The sequence below is a fragment of the Enhydra lutris genome, unplaced genomic scaffold, assembly GCF_002288905.1.
Source record: "Enhydra lutris kenyoni isolate GAN:26980312 unplaced genomic scaffold, ASM228890v2 scaffoldscaffold5, whole genome shotgun sequence".
Lineage (NCBI taxonomy): Eukaryota > Metazoa > Chordata > Mammalia > Carnivora > Mustelidae > Enhydra > Enhydra lutris.
Genome location: NW_019154089.1, coordinates 19807054 through 19826913, shown reverse-complemented (window position 1 = coordinate 19826913; position 19860 = coordinate 19807054). Strand labels below are relative to the sequence as shown.

At 44.0% G+C, this 19860-nt stretch overlaps 1 protein-coding gene across 3 annotated transcripts in view; it reads right to left on the bottom strand.

Annotated features, from left to right (window-relative positions):
- LOC111140918 (slit guidance ligand 3) overlaps window positions 1–19860 on the bottom strand; it is a 589722-nt gene that overhangs the window by 532003 nt on the left and 37859 nt on the right. For all 3 annotated transcript variants that reach the window (XM_022493181.1, XM_022493179.1, XM_022493180.1), the window contains exons 2-3: window positions 12171–12242; window positions 5662–5733 (exon numbers count right to left, since the gene is read on the bottom strand). In XM_022493181.1, the coding sequence (XP_022348889.1) occupies window positions 5662–5733; window positions 12171–12242 (144 nt within the window). The remainder of the gene's footprint in view (window positions 1–5661; window positions 5734–12170; window positions 12243–19860) is intronic.

Here is a 19860-nt window from a genome sequence, read left to right as displayed (position 1 = left end):
CTTTTTTCTTTTATTAACATATAATGTATTATTTGCCCCAGGGGTACAGGTCTGTGAATCGTCAGGCTTACACACTTCATAGCACTCACCATAGCACATACCCTCACCAATGTCTATAACCCAGTCACCCTATCCCTTACCTCCCACACCCCAGCAACCCTCAGTTTGTTTTGTGAGATTAAGAGTCTCTTATGGTTTGTCTCCCTCCTGATCCCATCTTGTTTCATTTTTTCCTTCCCTACCCTCCCCAAGCCCCCCACATTACCTCTCAAATTCCTCATATCAGGGAAATCATATGATAATTGTCTTTCTGACTGACCTATTTCACTTAGCATAATACCCTCTAGTTCCATCCACATCGTTGCAAATGGCAAGATTTCATTTCTTTTGATGGCTGCATAGTATTCCATTATATCTATCTATCTATCTATCTATATATCTCACATCTTCTTAATCCAGTCATCTGTTGATGGACATCTAGGTTCTTTCCATAGTTTGGCTATTGTGGACATTGCTGCTATAAACATTTGGGTGCACGTGCCCCTTCTATCCATTTTCTGAGCATGGCTTTGGCTGCAATTGACACATTGTAATATGTTATATGTTTATTAACATTCAGAAAATATATCTTCCAATTTCCCCTATGATATGTTCTTTGATTCAGATGTTACTTTGAAGTATATTACTCAATTTCCAAATATTTAGCAATTTTCTAGTTATTGTTTTCTTATTGACTTGAATATTTCTGCTGTGGCCAGAGAAAATACGCCATATGATTTCAACCATTTGATATTTTTGAGACCTGCTTTGTAGACCCGTGCTTAATAAAAGTTTCATACCCGCTTGAAAAAAATGTTTACTCTACATTTTTCTGGTTGCCGTATTTTCTAAGTATCAGTTAGGTCAGGTTTGCAAACTTTGTCATATTGTTCCCTATTGTTACTAATAGTATTTCATATTGTTACTAATATTATAATACTCCAGATTGTTACTAATGATTATATCTCCTTATCCCATTAATTATAAGAACAGTATCTTAACTATGAATGTAAACTTGTCTATCCTCCTAATTCTGTCAATATTTGCTTTATGTATCACTAGGCTACGTTTTTACACATACAAATACAGATTCCTTTCTGGTGTATTTATTCCTTTGTCATTTTTGAAATAGCCCTCTTTCTCTCCAATAATATTTTTTATTTTATGATAGACTTGGTACCTAGGTCACTCAGGCAATTAAGCATCTGCCTTCAGCTCAGGTCATAATCCCAGTGTCATGGGATTGAGCTCCACATTGGGGCTCCCTGCTCAGCCCCTCTCCCTCTGGTCTTCCACTCAATTCAGGTACTCTCTCACTAGTTCTAATTCTTTCACTAGTTTTGTGTGTTCCCTCTCTCTCTTTCAAATAAATAATCTTAAAAAAATAAAAGTCTATTTTATGTAGTATTAATAAAGCCACAGCATCCTTCTTTTGGTTAGTATTTTCATGATATCTTTTCCATCCTTTTACTTTCAATTTTTCTCTATCTTCTTGTTTGATGTTTGTCTTCTTAAGAAGCATATAATTATTGTTTGTTTTTTATCCACTCTGTCTTTTAAGTGGAGGATTAATCCATTTACATACACAATAATTATGATATTTTTGTGTTTAAGATCATCATCTTACTATTTGTTTTCTCTTTGTCTCATTTGTTCAATGTTCCTTTTTCTTTCCTTTATCCCTTATTTGAATTAACCATATTTTTCTTTGTATCATTCTATGTCCTTACTCCCTCTATTAGGTTATTATGTTATTTAAACTGTTCTTTTTAGAGGTTATCCTACAGGTTGCAACATGCATCCTTTATTTAATAAGGCAATAAACTTTCATGCTATTATCACTTCCTGGACAATTCAAAGATCTTAGAACACTTATATTCCATTGACCCTCCCAACTTTTTGCTACTGTTTCTATCTTAAGTGTCTTTTAATCTACAACAGTTAGCTCCATCTCATTCATGACATTTTTGAAGAGACCAAGGCAGTTGTCTTGTAGAATGTTCCATCTATAGGATTTACTTGTTCCTCTTAGTTTCATTTAACTTGGTCCTCTATCCTGTCTACTCTTCAGAAACCAAAAGTGAGATGTAGCTAAATTAGATGTAGGGGAGACATACTTAGCAACAATACTTTAAAGCCAATGTTTTGAATTATATATTGTCACATCAAGGACACAGTAATTCTAACTTTGAAAAACTGTTGTATGGATTAAATGAGATGGCATATGTCAAGTGTCTATAATACCATCTGATACATAGTAGGTAAAGAGCAGAATTTCTCAACCTCAGCACTGTTAACACTCTGAACCCAATAATTTTCTGTTGTGGGAGCTGTCCTGTGCATTGTAGGATGTCCTGTGCTTCAGCAGCATTCCTGACCTCTACCCATTATATACCAGCTGCATATTCCTGTTGTCAACAACCAAAAATATCTCGAGACATTGCCAAGTGTCCCCTGGGTGGGAGGTGGGGGGAACTGGTGTCCCCTGGGTGGGAGGTGGGGGGAATTGGTTCCAGTTCAGAGCCATTAGTATAGAACAAAAACCCAAGTATTTGGTAAGTATTCCACAAGTACTTATTATCATGCCTTGTGCAAAGCTTTGAGATTAAGACCTAATGAAACATGATTTCTGACTTTAACATACTCGTGGTTTTGGAGAGAGACAATAGGCAAATAGGGAATTAATAGACGGCATGATAAGCGCAGTGATGAGGGCAATCACTGTTGTATGTGAGGAGAGGCATGCAACTTAGTCTGCAGCAGAGGTCATTTCATGCGATAATGGAGAACTCTGACTGGAGACCTGAGGGACAGATTTCTCTCCCCTTTCCCAGGAAGGCTCAAGAGATCAAATGAATAAAGGCCATTCATAATGAAAATCAATACTTCAGAAATGAATTATCAAAACCCATATAATTTCCAGGCTTTATTTCAGAGTAAGATCGATAAAGATAAATCTACTACCAAATATAGAGACACCAGTAAGGTAAGTCAGGAGTGGGAGCTACAGATGACACCATCGGCCATCTACTTCTTCAGCTGTTAGCCACAGATACATTCAGTTTTCCCATTCTGTAGCTCTCAGTCTGTTTGGGCACACAATGGATAAGCAACACCAGATTAACACGTCAGGATAATGTCACACACACCCTCTCTCGTTGACACTGGAAAGTCTTAACTAAGGGGGTCCATTCAACCGTGCATACTGGTCCAGCCACCTATGCTTTCATTCTCCTTCCTACCCGAGTACTTCTTTAAATCACTTGCAGTATAAATCAGAGACAGGTTACCTGTTCGCTCATTCTGTGTCCTCTACTTCCTGGGCATACACCCTGACTTTTCCCAGCCTCTTCTGCAGCATACTGTGGCCATGTGAACAATTCCTAATCCAAGGTATGTAACAGTGGAAGTCATATGTACTCTTTCCAGGTCTGGCCCCTAGAAACCTCCCATGTGCAATCCTTCATGCTGTTTTCCTTCCAGTGGTTTGATTCAGACACACACATTGGTTCCTTGGTAGCCACTGTTTAAAGATGGCAGAGCCGAGGCGTGAAAGGAGCCTGTGTTCCTGAGCCTCCCCTTGGAGGAGAGAGGCCCAGCAACCAAGAACACCCTTCCTGGGTTGGATATGAACAAGAAGTCAACTTCTGCATTCAGCCGTGAGAGCTGAGGGTTTATCTAGCAGAGCAGTGAGCGTTTGCCTCCTATTACACAAAAGTGGAGAAACAGCCAGGTTTACCCTGCGACTGCAAGCCGCTGGGTCCAGCAGATGTGCATGGGATTTCTGCTGTGTTCGCCAACCCGAAGAAAAGCGCCTTTTTGCCAGCATATTTCACTGATATTCCCTGGAGCTAAGTGGGCATGTGAGAGGCTATTTCCAGGGCCATTGCTAAAGATCACACTTCATCTAATGTCCGCAGCACAGAACTATGAAAGGCCGTGGGCTTTGATGTCAGACAGATGTGGCTTTGAATCTTGGCTCCCCACCCCCCACCTCTGACAATTCTTTGGCTTCAACTCCCTGGGCCTCGTTTCTTCATCTGCAAAATGAGGGTAATAACACCTCATAGGAATTTAGTGGGGATAAAACAACAGATAGCATACAAAACATCGGCATAGTTCCAAGCATGTCCAAGGTACTCAATGATCAATTAGTTCCCTCCCCACAATCATGAAATGAATAAATTAGGAGTTTATTTACCTTTCTAATCAGAAGACTAAGCAAGACGTGGCCTTTTCACAAAGAACTGTATATTTACTCTTCCACAGAAATGTTTACTACCTCATACAAAAAGAACCAGGTTCAACAAATACTTTTCCCTTTTTCCCTTAGTCTAAATAAGGAGAATTTAGGTTTGAAGCAACTTAAAAATATAAGCATACACAGAGGCAGCATTCATTATTTTTAGAACTCTTTTCCTTTATAAGAAATAAATGTCATATTTTTAAACCAACAACAGAAACATATGCTGACCTTTGACCCAGATGGAGAGCAATAAAGGAGAGGGTTCACACAAAGCAGGGGGAGTACCGGGTTCTGCTGGATAATACCCGTGTCGCCCCAGATGCAATGAGTCCAAGGGAAAAGGTGGCAGATGACAAAGCCAGCATGTTGGTGGCAGGCCCTCCACCTGACCCACGCCCATCTCTGTAGACGAGATGTGGCGACAGGACAGGTAACTCGAGCAGGAACCTTCTAGGGAGGCTGCTGGAGCAGTGAGTTGTGGCAGCCCTGCACCCCAACTGCAGGAGAAAGAGGCTGAAATGTCAGGCCAACCAGGATGCAGAGGGAAACGTGGAAAAGAACCGCCCACCGGCATGACTAAGTGCTCTTGGGGACAGGCCCCACTTAGAGGACAGGAAGCAAATATCCAGATGTTACGAGCTGCCAGATGTGATTAACTGAGGAAAGGTGAAGCTGCCCACTTAACCATCTAAGCAGCAGCCCCATCCGAGTGACCCAAGAGTTTTCTGCAAAAGCATTAATCATCACAACAAATGGAGGCTCCATCCATCTCCATCCCCACTCTCTTTGTCTCTCCCTCTGATAGAATAGCAGCCTATTTTTAAACCCTGGCACTACATTCTCTTGTGGAAACATGTGGGCTTCCTGACAGGCTGATGCTCAGAGGAGATGCAGGCACACTGAAGGTCCTGCCCACTCTCCCGTCCTTGCTCTCCTGTGAGGGGCGCGGGCGGCTCTGGCAGGAGGGGGCAGCGAAATAGCGAGTATCCAACACTGGCCTCCATGACAGCGAAACCCATGCGAAGCCATGGTGCTGGCTTCCACCCTCTGCGAAAGGGAAGAGGCTTGGGCAAGGACCAGCACCGTGTACAGATATCGATAGCAACAGCTCAAGCCTGGGAAGAAGAAAAATACACCCCAGATGCCAATTCTAGCATCTTTTAAAGAAAAGGAGTTTAAAAAAAAATAAAATAAAATAAAGAGAAAGAGTTTAAAAGGATCTCCATGTCTCTTTAAGATGTATCTAATGTGCTTTAAATAAAAGAGCAAACATTTCATTAAGCATTGGAGACCTTTTTTTGGCAAGGTCACAATGAAGTCAATTTACAAAAAAAAAAAAAAATACTTTTCAAGAAAGGAGGTTGTATTATACTTACAATCGCTCCAGCTGCTTCAAATCCTGGAAGGCGCCTCTCTCGATGACACTGACCTGGTTGTCTTCCAGATGCCTAGAACCAAAGAAACAGCAGCGGTCAAGGACAAGGGGCCTGAAGGGTCTTGGTGCTAGGCTCTGGGCCCAGCAGGCCAGGTCACTCAGCCCCTCCCACAACACTCTGCCCCGCCCCCCACCCCAAGCCAGGATCAGTCTGGTGGGACAAGATAATTCACATGCCAGCTTGGTGTGACGGTAACCAGGGTTTCGCCGCCTGCACACTTCTACCTGACAGATTGGTTTCCATGCCTCTATTTTAAGAATGTTCTCAGCAAATGTCCCCCCAAGCACTGCAGGATGTTGCACAGAAAAAGAAGAGGTAAAAGCTGCCTCTTATAAAAACCACACAGATATTCAGCATCTCTTTCCTTGGAGCTCCCTCCTCTAGGGATGTAAAAATACTTCATTAAAGAGGGCCTTCTCTGTGTACTCTGTCTGTGGGTCACCTAGTAGAAAGAGTGACCTTACTGTTGGACAACAGCCTGTGCCAGGAACTCTCCTCACCCAGAGCCTGGCTATTCCCAACGCTGAGGGTGATGGTCACAAAAGCTAGTCCAGCCACAGACTCCGATGACCTCTAAAGTCCTCCATGCAGATGATTAAAAACCTAAACACTTTGTTTAAGTGAGGCTGATTCAAGGATGTGGCATATCCTAAGAACTGAGTATACAATGAAACATTTGTTTCTCTAACTTACACACACACACACACACACACACACACACACAATGGCAGCTTAAATTGGATTAGCTTTAGGCTAAGGGAAGCAATGAGGGAAGGAAAGCAATGAGGTTGCCCAGTTTTCACCCAGGACCAATCCTGCTGGCTGAATAAGACTTAGAGGGATGCAGCTGTGTTTGAAACATGAGCCTTTGGAAGGAGGAGTTTAGGAAGGGCTGTGGGTGCCCGTGGATTAGGCAGAAGGAGAGGTGTCCCGAGCACCTAAAGGAAAAGCAGAAGGATGGGAGGCAGCTTTAAGGAAGCTTGATCTTCATCTCAAAATGATTCCATCCATGCCAGCCCCACGTCTCCAAAGGCATTTCATAACCTCTGTACTTCTTGGGCTTAACACTGGGGTCCTGGTGTTTATTTTCAAGTTCATCTTCCCCATGATGCCTAAGGACTAAGAGGGTAAGAACTTCTGTTTATTATCATACTCTTCACCCTAACACCATTGCCTAGTGCAGCAGCCACTTAAAAAAGGCTTTTCAATAATGAAAAACTAAAGATGCCTTGGGGCCACAAAACATATGATTTTCTATCAAGGGAAAGGCTAGTCTAGGGCATATGACACATCTGACTCAGACTACCAGAGTGATAAGGGATTTTGTTTGGGTTCAATGACATTTTACATTTTTGGTGAGTTTTTTGCACAAACAATTAAAAATCAATACCACACACACACACACACACAGACAGCCATATCACAAAAGAAGCTCCTTTTGAAAACCCAGCTCCTATATTTCCAATACCAACAACTGGTGGGAACTGAGTATGGGGTCAGGCAAGGCATAAGAGCCCCTCAGTCTGCCTCAGTCCTCGCCCACTCCAGTTCATACCTTCATGTTGCTCTGGCCCCTTACCATCTTCTCACTTAACAGATGTGGACACCATGAAGCAGGGAGTCTAAGAGAAATTGTTCAGATAAAGTAACACAGTCTTCTAGGACAGGCTCTCTAACCCCCAGTTTAGTGTGCTTGTCAAATCTGGTGTAAAACCCCTGTCTTGCTTTCTTACCAGCTGATGGTGTGACACTGGGTTATCCAGTCAACCTCTCAGGGACTCTGTTTCCTCATTTGTAAAATTAAAAAAAAAAAAATCTCCTAAGTCCTTGTGAGGGTAAAAATGGAATAAAGTGTGTAAATTATCTAGTCCAGGATCTGGAGTACAATCAGAGGCTTAATAAATGTTCTTTTTCCTTCCCTTGTCTTTCCCTCTATTCTGCCATATGGCGAGGAGGGCCTTGGAATGCCAACAGACTCACACTAGCACATCTCGCTAAATAGGGAACCAGTTCAATATTAGTGACTGGGGATTTGTTTAGCTGGGTTTTTACTATCAATCAATCCGCAGTGCTTGTTGTCATAAGTTCCCAATTATAACAAAGAGCAACACTACAGTGACTGAGTGTGATATTCTTGCTGGGTTTCTGAAGGAGTTTAACTCCAACCGCTGATGAATCTTTTAGTTCTGTACTAATTAACCTAACACTTCTAGCTTCTTTTAGAAAGGAGAGCCAAAAAAAGCAAAGACATCTGTATTAGATATCTGCCCCTTTTCTACTTTGCTCAGGCTCAGGGAGGCTAATTTTTGTCACTTTTCAGAAGCTTCTTGGACTCTGGTTTCCAGTTGAACCAGCCAATGGAAGGAACCAGAAGAAAATGAGAGGGTGGGATGGAGGGCTATCCCGGGATTTATTCCCACCTCCTTCCCTGCCAAGTAACTTCAGCTTGACTCTGTCTCTCTACCTAAGACCACAGATCCTGCCAGGTAGTTCCTACCTTGGTGGGACCGCTGAGGCCCAGAGTACTGGTGTAGCTCCTTGTTGCTAGCCCCAGGAAACCACACCACGTCTTCTTGGTTTCCCTTAACTTTGCCCACACCTTTGTAAATAATTCCTTATTTAGCTCTCCTTATTTGTCCTGAGTGAGTGTTACCTCTTTCCTGCTGGAATCCTGGCTGGTAAGGTAACTGGGATCCCTTTCTAGATCTACTTCCTAGACCTATGAGAGTCTAGCCTAGTAACTGACTTTTAAAGGTGCAATAAATAATCAACATCTGATGACGATCGAACGAACGAACGAACGAACGAACGAACGAAGCAGCTGGGAACCTTCCATCCAGACTTGCAGGCTGAGATGAAGTGCAGGAGCTTGGGCTAATGCCATTGATATCGCTCTCATTCTACTGACCAGATGCAGGCAGTCAGGGATCCAGGAAAGGTTGGATGCCCAGAAAGGCTGTCCATGGTTTGAGTCTGTTCTGAGTTAGAGACACACAGACTGTGTTCATTTTCGACTCTTTTAGCATTGATTTTTTTTAGTTTTAACACTCGGTCAGAATCGGAAATCGCCCCATGTGATGATGGCTGGGGAGGAGTTTAACTCTTTTATTAACCCCATTTGGGATAAAGCTGGCTCCCACATTGTGGGCATAGCAGAATTCTTGCAAAAACTACTAAGAAACGAAATATAATTGATAACACCAGATCTTTTCCTACTCTCACCCTGTGGGAGAAAGAATTGTTATGGGCAATTCTTCTATTTCTCCTTGAATGTACTTTATTTGGGGTAAACTGCCTCGGGATGAGACCAAAGTCCCCCAATCTCCATTTTATCTGCTTTTGCCCATTCACTTGCGCTGTATTAAAAGTTTTGCATGGAAATATGTGGCAAGCTCAAATTATTCAAGACTATTGAGTCTTTCCTGGCTTCACTATAAATTGTAAATAAGAAACAGATATAGGGAATGTGCCAAGGTGTGATGAAAGCTTTTCAAAAAAGATAGTTGTCTAGGTTACTCAGCTAAAAAGAATAGATTGAGGGAAAATATGGTTTAAATGTCTGGGTATTTTACTGGTGTGAGAAAGCATTTCAGCTATCCCACCTAACAGATTCTTTCACAGTAATAAAGGGCCACTTGAATGGGATTGTCTTTGAGTTGATAAGGAAGATAATGAAACACAGTATATTAACAGAGTCTGTAAAGTGGGGGAGGGGGAGTGTTTTGGTGTTGCTTATCAAAATAAGAAGAATGTGCCAATTAAGCTGGAGTCAAAGCAATGTTTTGTAGACCATCCAGAGGATATTAATACAATCTTTTGTGATTATTTTAAACTTTCTATTTGCAGAGAGCAGATATGGAAATTGGAATTTTTATTAGCCTTTTTGATGTAATGGTAAGAAAATCAAAGGGTTTTCTTTTCTGACTTGGTTCGAAAATGAAGCATTAGGTGAAATTTCTGACTTGTATGAAAGGAAATCTCTCACAGATGCAAGGGGGAAAATGGAAACAAAGAGAGAAGTTAAATGTTTGCTTTTTAAGCTGTCAAATGACCTGCAATCAGTTTACTGCCTCTATCTCTTCAATAAAAGTTACTCTAAAATGGAGCCACGGAATCGCTCAACCCACCGAGTCTCAATTCTGACCTCCCACGCATCTCCTGAGGGCTGCCGGTCATTTGACAGACATGGGACTGCTTAGGGCAAAAGACTCGCCAGAGGGTAGAGGCAGCCCCTCTTGCACTCCCCCCACCCCCCGCCCTTTCCTCCTGAGGATGGTGAGAGGAGTATGAACATGCCACAGCTGGAGAATATATCAAGGAGGAAACATCTGGTATCTGGAGGCCCAACATACAGATCCTAGTGTCCCCACACACTGGTGTTCAGGGAAACTCAGGTAAGCCGCTTACTTGCACACCAGGGCTGCATTTATAAGACGGGGCGACTACTGCTTCTTGGTTTTCAAAAATTTCTATAATGCAAATGGATAGCAGTTCTGCACAGAGGTTAGAAAGCACACGTTCTGGGTTCTGATTTCTCCTTGCCATGTGAAGCTGGGACAACTTAACCAACTGTGCCTCTGCTTCCTCTGGGCGGACAGGAGTTCTAACCATATAACACAGAGCTTGGTCTGCAAAAGGTACTATATATCTGCTGGTTATCCTCACCACTGTTACCACTACTACTTCTCCATCAGAAAAGCAATGCTATACAAGTAATAGTCCACAGGTTGTGGTGAGAATAAACAGGCTTTGTGATGATGTTAAAACCATAGAGCTTAACTGTGCAACCATGAGAGTCAGGAGGACTTCTGACTATTTGTTATGGGTGGAATTATATCCACCCCCTACATTCATATGCTGATGTCCTAATTCCTAAGCTATCATAATGTGCCCTTATTTGGAGATACTGTCCTCACTGAGGTAATTCAGTTAAAATGGGGTCATTAGGGTGTGCACTAATCCAATATGACTGGTGTCCCTTGTGACAAGGGAAAATGTGAACAGAGACGGCACAGGAGGAGGACAGTGTGAGAGACTCAGGGAGAAGACAACCATCCAGAAACCAGGGATCCCCCACCAGAAGCTAGAAGAGGGGCTGGATCCCATCCTCCCCCTCAGCCTCAAAAGGAACCAACCTCATCGACACCCTGATTTTGGATTTCTGACCTCGGAAACTGTGAGACAATACATTTTGTTGTTCAAGCCACCCACTGTGTGGTTCTTTGTCACAGCCGCCCTGCTGAACTAGGGCTTTACTTACTTACACATGAAAAAACTGAGGTCCAAACAGCTAGAGTGATGCCCCGAAAATCACAGGGGCAGTTAATTTTGATGTAGGACCAGAACATGGTACTTCCTATCCCTACAATAAAATTCTTTGTATTACAATGTGCTCTTGGTAAAAAGAAGGAGATGGTTTCAGATACCAAGACTCCGGCTGCTGCTTCTAGTGGGGACTTGCCATCCACGATTCCCTAACAGAAAAAACACCAAGGCAGTGGCCAGATTGCCCGGACGATGTTTCCGGGCTGGAGCCACACCTGTGGGGCAAAATCAGCCTCTGAGTAAAACAGGAAAGAGGCTCCAATTGCCTCTCTCCTTTACCTCTAAAAGCCTCACACTTGCCAACGGACAAGCAGTGAGACACATTCTTAAGACTCACAGACTTAGGGATGGGTGAAGGTGTTCAATATTTAGCAAGGAAACCTGGTATTTCTTTCTTTTTTTTTTTTTTTTAAAGATTTTATTTATTTATTTGAGAGAGAGACAGTGAGAGAGAGCATGAGCAAGGAGAAGGTCAGAGGGAGAAGCAGACTCCCTGTGGAGCTGGGAGCCCGATGCGGGACTCGATCCCGGAACTCCAGGATCATGACCTGAGCCGAAGGCAGTCGTCCCACCAACTGAGCCACCCAGGCGTCCCGGAAACCTGGTATTTCTTGCTCCCCGGTTGCATCAATACCCAGCTCCAATTTTGCTACCTGTCTCTGTACAGCTGTGCGTATAGAGCAGGGGCTCTGACCCTGCCTGCCTCTCTCCCTCCCTTCTCCTCTCCTCTCCTCTCCAGTAAGCAACAAGATAAATAACTTTCCTTCTGATACCCTTTTAACGCACAGGCTGGAGAAGGAATTATAATCTCTATGAAGAGTAGCATGGTTAGTCAAGCTGGTATTGCTGTCATCCTAGAAGCTGGGGATGTTGATTTATTTGTGTAGAGCCTTCTGTTTTCCCTGTCCCTGACTTCCTCCACTGGTCTAGCCCAGCCGGCAGCATGGAGACACAGAAGGAGATACCTGTGAAAACCCGGGTACACGAATGAAGGGTTTTCTGTTGCAGAATGGTACATTCCTGTCACCCAGCGTAGAGGGGTGTGATGTCAGGGCAGCAGAACATTTTCACAAGGCCGAAGAGCTGAAAATGAAAATGCCATCAAAGAGCCCTGTGTTACTTACAAGACCCGGAGGTTCTTGAGCCCAGCGAAGTCCATCTTGGTGATCCTGGTAATGTTATTTCTGTCCAGGTCACTGCAATAGAGAGCAAATTTGGGTCAGATTTTTTTGCAGGTTATACTTACGGTCTATTCAACTCAGACGGGCTTGAAGGAATGTTGCTTGTTAAGCAGAAGGTAATTCCAATGATTAATGTCATCCCCTGAGCACGCCCAACCAACCTTAAGGATACTGTATGGAATAAGCTACCCATTATGTAGGTAGGAGAGCCCTGCTATATTTAGCCGCCTGGCTTCTGTTGCCCCTTCTCTGGGTAACAGCTCTTTCTTTGGAAGTCTCCTCCCCCAACTCTCAGATCGTGTCACGTCAGTGAGGCTGACCCCTCTTCCCAGGTCCAGACCTAAGCCAGACTAGGCTTATAAGCATCTTTACTCCCCCTGATCACAGTACTTGTTTCAGGAAAGTATACATGACTCAGATTCCTAACAGCTCTCTCCACACTGGGTTTCCAAGCTGTTCATCATTGCCAGAAACCATTTTGCCACCATGAAGAGAGAGTTCTCCAGAGTCAAACAGAGACTGATTCCTGGTGCTGTCCTGTGAGGACGTGGGCCTACCCAGGCCTGAGTACTTCCTCATTTTGAAATTACTTGAGCCAATCTACCCCCATCTCCCTTATATTTTGTCTTAAAACTGTTTGAGTTGAATTTTCTACCACTTGAAACCAAAAGAATCTTGACTGACTTTGGTACCTACTTAGGTATTTGTTTATTTTCCAGCTGGTCTGCAAACTCCCTGAGGACAAAGGTAATATCTCATTTTACTTCCACAGCCCAACCTAGAGAGGATGTGCCTGGCACAGAGTAGAAGGAACTTTGCTGATCTGATACATTAGGTAAAGACAGTTATGTGGATTGCTCCTGCCTCAACTGGTAGGTTTACGCTCCTAAAAATGGTCCCAAAGAGAAGAACTTGCTATGGAAGGACTGAAAGCATTACGGTGGTATTTGTGGTGGGGAAAAGGGGCACCATGGGTAATGGAAAACCAGGGTTCGATAAAACCAAAGTCAAGAATGAGCCTATGACTAACTGTACATATATTCTGTGTTCACTAACATTATCTAAGACTAGATGCAAAAAAAAAAAAAAAAACCATGAATAATATGTTACAGTGCTTAATAACGATGCTGAATGACTAATTCTTATCTACCATACCTTCCTGAGAAACTTCTCAGGGTTTTGGCCACACTGGACTTTCAACAAGTCACTTGTCAACTGGCTTTGCTCTTGTCCTGAACATTCAGAAACCAAGGAGGCCATCTTCCCTATGACAGATCCCCATCCACATGGTCACTACTTCTTGGGTTTTCCTAGCCAGGGCCCAAAGCTGTCCTCCTGCAGTCAAGCCTCAGAGGGACCTGTGAGCTCTGCAGCAGTGTCAAAGGAACAGGGAAACAGTCTTCAGATTCTAGCACTTTATGAGGAGGGCTTCTACTCCTGACTTGGAAAATAATACCAAAATAAAAATCAAGTGAGTCCTTGGGGAACCTCACCTGGGAACCACCTCCGTTCCTCATCCAGTTTTCCACGGCCTAAAAGAGCACTCAAGTTGTTTCTTGACTAGCCTGTGATGGAGAGAGGCAGTATATAGCCTTCCCAGACCAAGCTGAGCGCTGGTAAAGGAGGAGCAAGAACTACCCAGGGAAATAAAGAAAGGTCACCTGTGTGAGAATGAGACAGCAGCGCACAGCTAGGAACGCGTGCGTGCTCATGCTCACCCTGAGTAGTATCCTCAACTCCTGTCTCAATCAGGACTGATGTTTGGGGACACTGAAAACTGCAGATATGACAACGCAACTAAGGGTTTAATTACCATGGCCCGGCATGGTCTCTCAGCAGCTTGTGCTGGTGGCTGTGGCACCAATATTTTCAATTAATAGTTAGTATGTGAAGGGGCACAAAGCGTGCTGCTGAAACACTGAGGACTTGGCAGTGGGGGTGGGGGGGGAGGGACCGGTCATGGGGTTGCCGCCCTGGGCACACAGTGCATGTTGGGGAGGCAGAGCTTCAGGGACAAGCAGCCCTGAGTTTGAATCCCTGCCCTGCCACCTGCTGAGTGGCCTCCGGGCAGTTCACCTCATCTCCGAGGCTCAGCTGCTCCTTTCACAAACAGGGTGGTCGCCTCAACCTCCAGGGCTTTTATGAAAGTCGAACGAGATGACACATGCACAGTGCTCACGCGGGGCACGTGTCAGAGACTTAGTCGTGGCAGTTATTGTTACGATCATTAGTCGAATGACATCCTTCTCCCCTGCACCCGCCACTTCCAGCCTGAAATTCCAGCGCAACCGCCTGCACCACCCCAAACCCTGTGCCCACAGATGAATCCTGGGAACTCCAGGACACTATCTTCCCGTAGATGGAAGGGGGGTACATTTTGTGATCAATACGTGGTAAAATGGCACCACAAGCAGCCCCCTCACGCTGCCCCTCCCTCTCACATTTCTAGGACACCCATTTCCAAATCCTCCCCGGGCCTCCCAGCACACACACTGCCCACCTGCCAGGAAGGAGGTCAGGGAGCACGTTCCTGGGCTCTGAGGTGAGACAGGTCAGGGTTCAAATCTCTTCCCTATCCCCTAGTATTAGGGGTATAAGTTAGTATTTTACTTAACTTCTCTGAGCCTCCATGCTTTATGTAAGCCTCTCCTTCTTGCAACCTGAGAATGGCGAGGAGCATAACACTTGACTACAAGCATGCTTGGCTGAAAATGGGAATTAATTAAATGGACACTGAGAACAGGCTGTACTACCTCATGTGCCCATCGTTCCCCCAGCTCCCCTTGTCCCAGTCCAGGCTACTCTGGAACTTCAGCCTTGGCCGTTGAGGGAATCAGAATCCGTGTATCTTAGCCTCGCACGAGTTTGGAACCACCTGCGAGCATGAACACTAGGTGGGAAGCCACTGCGGTTCTAGCTGTGGGCTAGGGAAGTGGGGTGGTATGAAAACATGCCTGCGAGTTGTTTCATTGACAAGCCTGCCGTCGAGAGGTGGAGTCTAGGTCCCTTCCCCTTGAAAGTGAGCAGGCCTCATGACCGCCTAGACAAGCCTGGGGCAAGAATGATGTTGTGGAATTTCTGAGGCTGGGTTAGAAAAGGTAGTAAGCGACTGCCTGGCTCTCTCTTGGAGCACTTGTACAGGAGCCCTGAGCTACCATGTGGGAAGACCAGAAGGCCTAGAGCCACCACCGGTAAGGCCATGTGAGAGGACCAGAGAGAGGGAGAGACAAAGAGGTGCCAGAGGGGCCCCGGCGGTTCCACTCTGGCTATTTGGTTGTTTCCAGCCTAGAGGTCAGGCACGGAAGTGCAAACATCTTTGAGGTCTCCAGCTCCAGCTATCATCTGGCTATGACTTATGAGAAACTCTGAGCCAGATCGCCCAGCTGAACTACTCTTGAATTCCTGCTCACAGAAACTGTGAGGGAGAATACGAAAATGAGCACTGTGTCTTAAGCCTTTAAGTTTTGGAGTGATTCGCTTGGCAACAAAAGGGAGATGGAAGAGAAAGGAAAAGAAAGACACCTTTTGAATGTTTAATTTACCATTGACAATGGAAGTCCCTTCATATGACTCTCAATGGCATGGCCTTTCTATGCTTGCCTAAGATCCTCAGTCCCGTCGTTATGGTCAAAGATGGCTCACAGGTGCAAAAAACACCCATTCTAGGAACAAAGTGAGAACCGGCTCTTCTCTCAGGAGTAAAGGCTGCATAGTTATGGTTGCCCATCTCTTCAAGTGAGACTTAGGATACCATAAGAATCACCCTGGTGTTATGTTAATAACTGCAGTAGTGGGTACCATTCAGTGAACATCGTGGTAGAGACTGGCAAGTCGTCCACCAAACCATTTCTCCTCTGTCTGGTGAGCACAGCGTAACATTTCTCAGTCTCCCTGGCAGGGATGGGCAACCATATGACCAAGTTCTCACTATTAACACAGGCAAAGGCAATAAATACTGCCTTCAGGGCTGACCAGTAACACTTCTTGTCCAATCCTCTGCGCTCTTTTTCTTCCCTCTGCTTGGGCTGAATTCAGTAAATCCAGTGGGGGACTCTAGGAAGGGCAGCCAGGAAGGGTCTGAGTCCTTGAACGACTGCATGGAATAGCAACCTTCTCTCCCCTGTCTCTCCAGTTACCTACATAAAACTCAGACACATTCAAGAAATAATTCTTTTTTTTTTTTTTTTTTTAAAGATTTTATTTATTTATTTGACAGATGGAGATCACAAGTAGGCAGAGAGGCAGGCAGAGAGAGAGAGGAGGAAGAAGGCTCCCTGCCGAGCAGAGAGCCCGATGTGGGGCTCGATCCCATGACCCTGAGATCATGACCTGAGCTGAAGGCAGAGGCTTTAACCCACTGAGCCACCCAGGTGCCCCTCAAGAAATAATTCTTAAAGCCACTGAAATTTTGGGCCTGTTTGTTATAGCGGTCTACACTGACAAATGCAATATCTTTGAGTCAGGATCTTTCCATCTTTTTTATTTTTTTCTTTCTCTTCACAACAGTTCTGAAAGGTGGGTGTTATTATCTTCCTTAAACAGATAAAAATACTGAAGATAAACCTTAATAAGATCTGATGTTTGCTGGGCCCAAACTATGTACACTGTGTTAAAAACTGTATGTTCATTTTCTCTTATCCAGACACCAATCATATGTGGTAGGTACTACTATTATCCCATTTTGCACAGGAGGAAGCTGAAGCATAATTTCCCCCACCCCAATCCACCTTAGATTTTACCAATAAAGCAACTTGCCATGAAGTCATACAACCAGTAAGTGGCAACAGCTGGGATGTGAACTTGGGCTCTCTGAATGGAGAGGACATATTTTTTTTTTTAAATCACATCATGCTCCTCATCTATAGCTAGACTCTAAGCATTTTCTATTACAACAGGTTAGCTGCTGACTGAGAGAAAAATGAATGAATAAATGAATAAATAGAACAGTACAGAATAGAATTTCCCATCCCATCTTAAAAGAAAGCAAAGGGCACTCCTGGTGGACTTCAGTGGTTCCCATTTCAGCCAAAGTGGCCCATTTCCTTTTCTGTCTCCTAGTGAGGTCTGGGCCAGTGGGGATGCTGAGACCATCTGCAAGCTACATGGGGGTGGGGGTGTTTTCCTGCTGTTTTTGCCCGTGTCTGGTTTCTGCCATGTTGCTCGTCATCTACCATATTGCCTATATAAATAGGCATAGCCATAGCAATCTCCTGCATTATTTTTCCCCATCCCAATCAGTGAATCATAAACCAGTGCTGTGAGTTGCAGCTTTGTGGTATTTTCACATCTGTTTGACACCTTGGGTGGGGTGGGGAGGACGAGGAATTCAGAACAACACTGGAAAAAATGAAACAAAAATGTTCTGGGGCAGGCCACTGTCCCTAACTTGGCACACATATATTCACATTCTTCTTTTGATTCATTCTGTGGCATTCCAGCAAAATGTTCTTTTTGCTGTGGCACATCTGGGAAGAGGGAACAGTAAAAACAGTGTAGTGTGGAGAAAAGGGCTTCAATACCAAACCCAGAAGATGTAGATTTCAGTCCCCTCTTCCTTCTTAGCTGGGTGGCTTTGGGAACATTACTTAAACTTGTTTAACCCCAGTTATTTGTATTGTTCTTGAGACTTTTATAAAATATGACCAAGAACACCAGCTATACAGGTTAACCAGGAGGCTCAAGAGATAAACTATGTGAGGAACTATTCCTAAATAGCAAAATAGTAATCAGAGTAGTTAGTTTTTCACTCACAGCCAACAACTTGCAGGGAGAGGATGCAGAGGTGGAACTTAGGACTGGTGTCCAAAAAAAAAAAAGATGTTTCCTATGATGGTGCATGTTTTTTTGAATCATCAAAAAAGAAGATTCCCTAACTACAGAGTTAGAGAATACACCATCAGTTCCAATCAGACTTTAAGACCACCTGCCCCATACAGCAAGTATCTACAGAGTGATGCCTTCTGGGTTTCAGGAAAAATGATATCTCTGTCTAAGGTAAATTTGGAAGGGTTGTCTTGCAATGAAGTAATTCCCTATCACAGGGGTATATAAGCAGAGATCAGTAGTTAACTCATGCCGGACAGGATGTACTTGTGATAGGTAGGAAGCTGGGTGACATGACCTATAAAGTCCTAATAATGTTAAGATCTAGAATTGTATTTTGGGGGCCTAGAACCATGTGGGCTTAAAAATATGGCCTGGTCCTTGCCCTCAGTGTAGAATCTAGTTGAGGAGATGGACTGAGACTTATGAGTTACTTAGAGAACAATGTAAGAATATACAAAATTAGATGTTGAGAGATGTGGTCTAGATTCCATGGAGAATGAACAATCAGAAATTTGAGATAGCTGTGAAAACAGGAGCTCAGAAGACCTGGAGCTGATGAGAAGGAAGTACATTGTGATGCGGTGGTGACAGCAAGGGCTCTGATGGGGATCACAGAGAAGTAAAGGGTCTGAAGACAAGGACAGCGAACTTCTGAAAGAGGATGGTATGATGCATTCATGTTCAAAATCTCAAAGCCTAATCTGGGGAATTCTGCTTAGGAAAGTGGTAGGAGGGGCCAGAATTAAGACATCTTGTGGTCCAGCCTGACCCCTTGTTTACCGCCAGGGAAGAAGAAGTTCTAATCAAGTCAGAATAAATTAGTTGAGAGGCTTTGGTCTCCACTTTAGTTATTCGCTCTCTACCCCAACAAGGCTAACCTGAGGGGACCACATCACAAGGCTGGCTGCTGTGCCCTCCTGCTTCACTTTGAGTTGAGCAGGAGACGGGGGAAGAAAACGGAGTGACAAGAGTGTATTTATTCTCCTGGTTCCCTCCCTGAGAGGTTACTCAGGTTAGCTAACGTCTCCACCAAAGATCATGACTCCTCTTCACAGTTGACCATTTCCTGCTTCCAGAACAGTTGCTTTCTCTAATCTCTTCTGGCTCAGAACATCTCTATTGCTTCTAGTCCTGGTTCTCTGAACCACACCCAACTACTAAAATAGTCCCCTTGTACATCAATCTTCTTTACATAATCCTAATTTGAGTTTTTCTACCTATTTTCATTTTCTGACTGATACATCATTCACATCACTCATTCAGTAAATTGTCTTAACCACTACGTTTCAGGCACTATACTAGATGCTGGGACACAGGTGTAAATAAGACTGGCATGGTCTCCGACATTGAGCAAGTATAATGAGGAAGAAATAAAGGGTCAACTCCCACAGACTGTGCTAAACAGTCTACACTAAGTGTCAAACTTTTTCTGTAAAGGACCAGACAGTGAATAGTTTAGGTTTTGCCAGTCATATTTTTTATCACAACTATTCAACTCAGCTCTGTAGCATAGACAATACATAAAGGAATGGGTATGGCTGTGCTCCAATAAAACTTTATTTGCAAAACAGGCTGAAGGCCAGATTTGGTCTGGGAGCTACAGTTTACAGACTACTGTTCTATATTGTGCCAGAACTATACACAAAAGCTTAGGATTATCCACGAGAGGATATTAGGATATCCAGGAGAGGATACCAAGTTTAAAGGGTCAGAAGAAGCTTCCAGGAAAAGGTAATGTTTTAATTGAGATGTGAAGAATGAGTTGGCCACAGCTAGGTTGGTTGGCATGGGAATACGTGAGAGAGAG